Source organism: Bombyx mandarina, chromosome 12 (assembly GCF_030267445.1).
Source record: "Bombyx mandarina strain Sakado chromosome 12, ASM3026744v2".
Taxonomy (NCBI): Eukaryota; Metazoa; Arthropoda; class Insecta; order Lepidoptera; family Bombycidae; genus Bombyx; species Bombyx mandarina.
In genome coordinates this window covers 2,362,659-2,368,658 of record NC_143219.1, presented here as the reverse complement: position 1 = coordinate 2,368,658, position 6,000 = coordinate 2,362,659, and the positions used below count along the sequence as shown (strand labels likewise).

General features: G+C 40.0%; 1 protein-coding gene across 1 annotated transcript in view; it reads left to right on the top strand.

Annotated features, from left to right (window-relative positions):
• Window positions 1–1,928: 1,928 nt before the first annotated feature.
• LOC114243542 (integrin alpha-PS3) overlaps window positions 1,929–6,000 on the top strand; it is a 30,023-nt gene continuing 25,951 nt past the window's right edge. The window contains exons 1-2 of the mRNA XM_089732065.1: window positions 1,929–2,192; window positions 5,496–5,632. Coding sequence (XP_089588191.1) covers window positions 2,041–2,192; window positions 5,496–5,632 — 289 coding nt within the window. The 5' untranslated portion in view covers window positions 1,929–2,040. The remainder of the gene's footprint in view (window positions 2,193–5,495; window positions 5,633–6,000) is intronic.

Sequence of the window (6,000 nt, the reverse complement as noted above, 5' to 3'; positions counted from 1 at the left end):
GCTTTACTTCCGATGGTGACGGCGCCAGGGATAGTAAGATTGGAGAATAATGAAATTGAAATTTCTTAATTTCTCAATTTAGATAAAAATTAAAATGTATATCGTTTGTATAATAATAATAATAATTCTATGTATATCCTGTAATGTCACGTGACAACATTATTGGAGAAATAGAAAAGCCAGTAGAATGATGTGAATGTTGCGATGGGAACTACTAGAGATATTTTCCAAGGAGAGATGACGTTAGGCAGGTTGTAAAACTCATGTCAAATCCCTATGCAGCATGATGAGGATAGGGACATGCTGCGCTGATCCTGTCGCCAATCCAATCGCCTAAATTGTGGCGATAAGGGCAAGAAGATGAAGATCTTCCCGGATATCGAATTCACCGGTATTAACTGAGGATGTTTAACTGAATAGTAAAGCCCATAGACATCAAAGAAACGGATAGGGTAATTTTGCAGAGTTGGGTTTACAATATTTTTTTTGTGTCTTACCTAAGCAGATGGCCTTGAGAGGCTATATCAGCGTCGCCTTAACTAGTAGGTGAGCTCACGGGGCTCAAACCTGATGACGTTGCTAACACGAACCCTAGCAAAAGCCGTGCTTCGCAGAATCTACCACTGGATCGGAAACGCGATCCACTGAGAAGATCTGGCGAGAAACTCAGTGGGGTTAATTTACTCGTCGAGCCCTTCGTCGCAAGCGACGGGTTCGACGAGAATGATGACCGGTGCTTGAGGTACCTAAAAGCACCGTTAGTGGATCGGATAGATCCAAAATGACGTGGGGTTTACAAGACGTCCTATCACAGTAGCAGTTACGCCAATCAAAAATTTGGATACGCAAAAAAGAAACTGCATAAAAAACAGGCTGACAGAAGAAACAAAAAGGTTGAAGACACTTCACTGTTTTATCTACTTCGTAGTCCTCCAAATTTGCTCATCATACCTTCATCCACGACTTTCGTCCTCATGATGCCATCTCCTATTAGCCTTGTATTTCAATAAGCATTCTGATGTTATTAGCAAAGATACAATAAATAAAATAAAGTTTACAGAGATACACAGTTCCGCACATTGATAAGGCATTTGTTGTGTTTATTTTATCTTGTTTATATTGTGGTGAGTGACCCGACCACTGAGCTACAGGGTCCGAAATCTTTATCACAAGTCGGACCGACAGCCGAACGAACTATACGTGCGCTTAATATTGTAATTTTGGCGTAAACAAATAAAGGAGTTGCCGATCCATATAGTATTTAATGGCCACAGGATCGTTTGGAACGTCTGAGGAATTGTTCGAGATGATACCGTCATCTCGTTTTTACCATCGCACCGCCCGCCACCGGAGTAGAGTTCATTTATACTACCTGGAGCCGCTGCGGTCATCCACAGTGCGTTTCCAGAGGGTTTTTTTTTTGCCACGTACCATCCGTCTATGGAATAAGCTCTCCTCCACAGTGTTTCCCGAGCGCTATGACATGTCCTTCTTCAAACGAGGCTTGTGGAGAGTATATAAGCGGTACGCAGCGGCTTGGCTCTGCCCCTGGCATTGCTGAACTCTACGGGCAACGGTAACCACTCACAATCAGGTGGGCCGTATGCTCGTCTGCCTACAAGGGCAAATCTCATTAATGATGCCACCCACATGAAGACATCAAGTCAAAGCTTCAGTTGTATAATAGCTATCCCACGCTGCTAACCGGAACCCATGAATGCTTCGTGGTAGAAATAACCAGAATGATGGTCTCAGGAGGTGTTATATCGGACATGTTGTGATGCCAATGCTTACCATTTAAACACTAAATTCATCTACCCAACTACACGAAATAATACATTTATATAATTAATTTTTAAGTTGAAATCATTAGCTAATTGACATGAGCTTCATAATAATGCACATAAACGAAGTCTGGACATTTTATCATTTCAATTTTAGTTCATTTACCGCTAACATCTGAACTGTACGTCGCGTCATTGTTCCAGTAAAAAAATACAATAACTTGCGTAAATAGTTTGTTAATTATATTTAAAAAAAATGTATAGATCAATTATCTATTTAAGCCTTTTACTGTGTTGTGAATTTGTATCCGGTATTGACGTATTCCACGAGGGATCAAAAATAACGTTTCACCCCAACGATGGAGGGTCAGGTTATTTTGGTTACAGCGTCTCTCTGAGCTCCTACGGGTGAGTGCTATATTTAGAACATTCAAAAATTAACACTATTTTCTAATCTATTAGATTAAAATAAATACATTAGGAAGAAAACTGAAAATACATTAGTCCATCGGTTGTTTAGCTGTGCTGGAGGTCATAAATCTGTGGACTAAGCATGACAGTGGCAACAGTCTTCTGAACATCATATCGAGCAAGATTGAGGAACTGTTAGTTAATAGCCTTTGCAGAAGACACTTATGAAAGGCTAAAAAAATAGTCATAAATAGAGTGAAATAAAAATGGGATACGTTTTTTTGTTACTAAAGTAGATAATATAAGTAATATTATAATGAAATAAACATTAAAAAAAAATGTTCACGGAAGGAATGCAAAAGATCAGATCAGAACCAGTGGGCTCGAATTATTATTACTAGGGCACTGAAGATAATATTTCCACTGGATATTTCTATGAATGTTTCGACCGCACTGATATTGCTATTTCTAATTACATATTTGTAAAAATGGGCTTATTTTTCCGTGCAAATAAGTGTACATAAACTTGCGCGAAACGATTTTTATTTGACATTCAGCAGTGAGGTCACTGTCGAAATTTTGGCTCCATTCATAAGATACTTTATTAACACGCATAGCTACTATTATCTATAAAACCGGAACACATGACTATCGCGTTTCAATACTAAGCAGGACTTACCCGACTAGGAGGTACTTACCCGCCCGTGGCTACATTACGCTATAGCACAAGTCATTACGTTTTTTTTTTCTTCCTACCTAAGCTGGTAGCCTAGAGAGGCTATTCCAGCGGAACCTTAACTAGTAGGTGAGCTCACGGGGCTCAAACCTGACGACTATGCTAACACGAACCCTAGCAAGAGTCGTGCTTGGCAGAATCTACCACCGGATTGGAAGCGCGACTCACTGAGAAGATCCGGCGAGAAACTCAGTGGGCTGTGTCTGAGAGTTAATTTACTCGTTGAGCCCTTCGTCAAGTACCTACTTGAAGTACCTAGAAGCACCGTTAGTGGATCGGGAGGATCCGAGATGACGTGTCATTACGTACACCGGTCACCGTCCTTCGCTTGCGGCGAAGGGCTCGGCGAGTAAATTAACCCACAGACACAGTCCACTGAGTTTCTCGCCGGATCTTCTCAGTGGGTCGCTTTTCCGATCCGGTGGTAGATTCTGCGAAGCACTGCTCTTGCTGTGGCCAGTATTAGCAACACCTTCGGCTTGAGCCCCGGGAGCTCACCTACACGCTAGAGTAACGCTGATTTAGCCCCTCAAGGCTATCAGCATAGGTAGAGAAAAAAAATCCATACACGTACTGAGTACTGAGTATCATTTTATTGTTTTTTAAATTTCGCTGTTATGTTATTTCTTCACCGTTGAAGTCCTAGGTGAACAAGTGTAAATTAGTTTTTTTTTTAATTGTTACCCATACATACGGAAGTCGCATCACTTGACGAAAGCACACCTTACCCTTTTTCTTACAATGTAAGCGACGACCACCTTAATGATTCAAATTTTTTATAACCGAATACAAAAAACATAAAAAATATTGTGAAATGCATTACATTGCACTCTGCGCTTCTATCTTATCGTGAATATTGTGGGACTAAATGATAAATTACATACAACATAATGTTGTATTTTTAGAACATCCTGGACTTTAAGGATTGTCTATACTAATATTATAAAGAGGAAAGATTTGTTTGTTTGTTTGTTTGTTTGTTTGTATTGAATAGGCTCCGAAACTACTGGACCGATTTGAAAAATTATTTCACTGTTTGGAAGATATACTATTCCCGAGTAACATAGGCTATAATCTTTTTTGAAAAAAAATAGGGATCCTTACTAAAATTCCGATAATGTAACTGAAGGTAAAAAAAAAATACCTAAAATATTCTTTACATCGCGTGCCCTGCGAAAACTATTAATGATAGAATAAAATAATATACTACGACTTTGTAGAACACATTATTATTTACAAAAAGTGTTGCGACAGCATTAGTCTTACTATTATAGTTATGCCGCAATAAATGTTCTTTTATTTTAAAAAATAAAACGACGTCAAATATCATTGAAATTTTTGTTGACCCGAGCGGAGCCGGAGTGGGTCACTAGTTTTTAATAAATGCAAAACATAGTATTGAATGATTAGATTATGCCTGATAGAAAACTACAGGGAACATAAAATACATGTGACCCCAACTATTAATTCATTTAAGATAGCGGTCTTTATAGATACCGCAATGTGAAGGTGTCCAGCCACGTTACGATATAACGTCAAAGTCCCACCATTTGAATGGCTGGCGTTTGAAGATCATTGCGAGCTTTTTTTTTTTTTTTATTGCTTAAATGGGTGGACGAGCTCACAGCCCACCTGATGTTAAGTGGTTACTGGAGCCCATAGACATCCACAACGTAAATGCGCCACCCACCTTGAGATACAAGTTCTAAGGTCTCAAGTATAGTTACAACGGCTGCCCCACCCTTCAAACCGAAACGCATTACTGCTTCACGGCAGAAATAGGCAGGGTGGTGGTACCCACCCGCGCGGATTCACAAAAGGTCCTACCACCAGTAATTACGCAAATTATAATTTTGCGGGTTTCATTTTTATTACACGATGTTATTCCTTCACCGTGGAAGTCAATCGTGAACATTTGTTGAGTACGTATTTCATTAGAAAAATAGGTACCCGCCTGCAGGATTCGAACACCGGTGCATCGCTTCAACACGAATGCACCGGACGTCTTATCCGTTAGGCCACGACGACTTCAAAACCGGTAGACATAGGGATCGCTTGGAGCCCCTAGATCTACGGAATGACTAAAGCTCTCTGTACATTTTTTTTATTGCCTTTGTAGGCAGACGAGCATACGGCCCACCTGATGGTAAGTGGTCACCGTCGCTCATTGACGTCAGCAATGCCAGGGGCAGAGCCAAGCCGCTGCCTACCATAAATTTCTAAATTTTTTCCACATACTAAAATACCCGCATCGCGTTAGCTGAGCTTTTCTAAAGATATGACACGCATCTCACGGTTCTCCAAAGAACGCTGCTTTTATATTTTTTTGCTGAGCACTATGATGGGTCCCTCTGCAAGGTCGGTCTTAAGCAGTCGACACGGCTCGGCTATGTCCCATTACTGATGCGCTGGAACTATGGCCCTTTAACGTTGGAGTCCACTGACTATGACTTCTACAAACATCATTCGTGTCATAAGTTACGTTACGTCTCAATCACTCTGATGTGAAGGACTTATTTTTCTGGTTACTTTTAAAATGATTTGTAACTCTCCTTTGTTTTTAGTCTCGTAGTTGGTGCGCCAAAAGCTGTGGCCAAAATGCACTCCTCCGTTTCATCAGGTTTGGTCTACAATTGTCCTCTAAAGGACACGATGGATGCTAGCAACGTTACTTGCAACGTAATTAGTCTGGGTAGCTCGCGTGAGTATATAAACGACTGTTTCTCTCTTCTTTGACTCAAGTTTATAGTTAGCATTCATAAGTATTTGCTTTAGGATATTTAAGATGTTGTGAAATAGCATTTGAAAAAAAAACTAACTAATTTAGTAATTTTCGAACTGTAAGCTTGACATGCAGAAAATATTCTCACCTTGTTCAATTCTCAAATTGTTTGGCCGTTTCAAATAGTATAGAAGTATCATTTTACAAATTATATAATTCATAGGATAACAGTCCAACAAATGACATTCCTCATATCTGAAGGATCGTGGCCACCGCCTTTCAGAAGCCTGTCCCTTATAATGTTCTCGAACGCCTGCAAATAGCCTTATTAACGCATAGCTATCCGC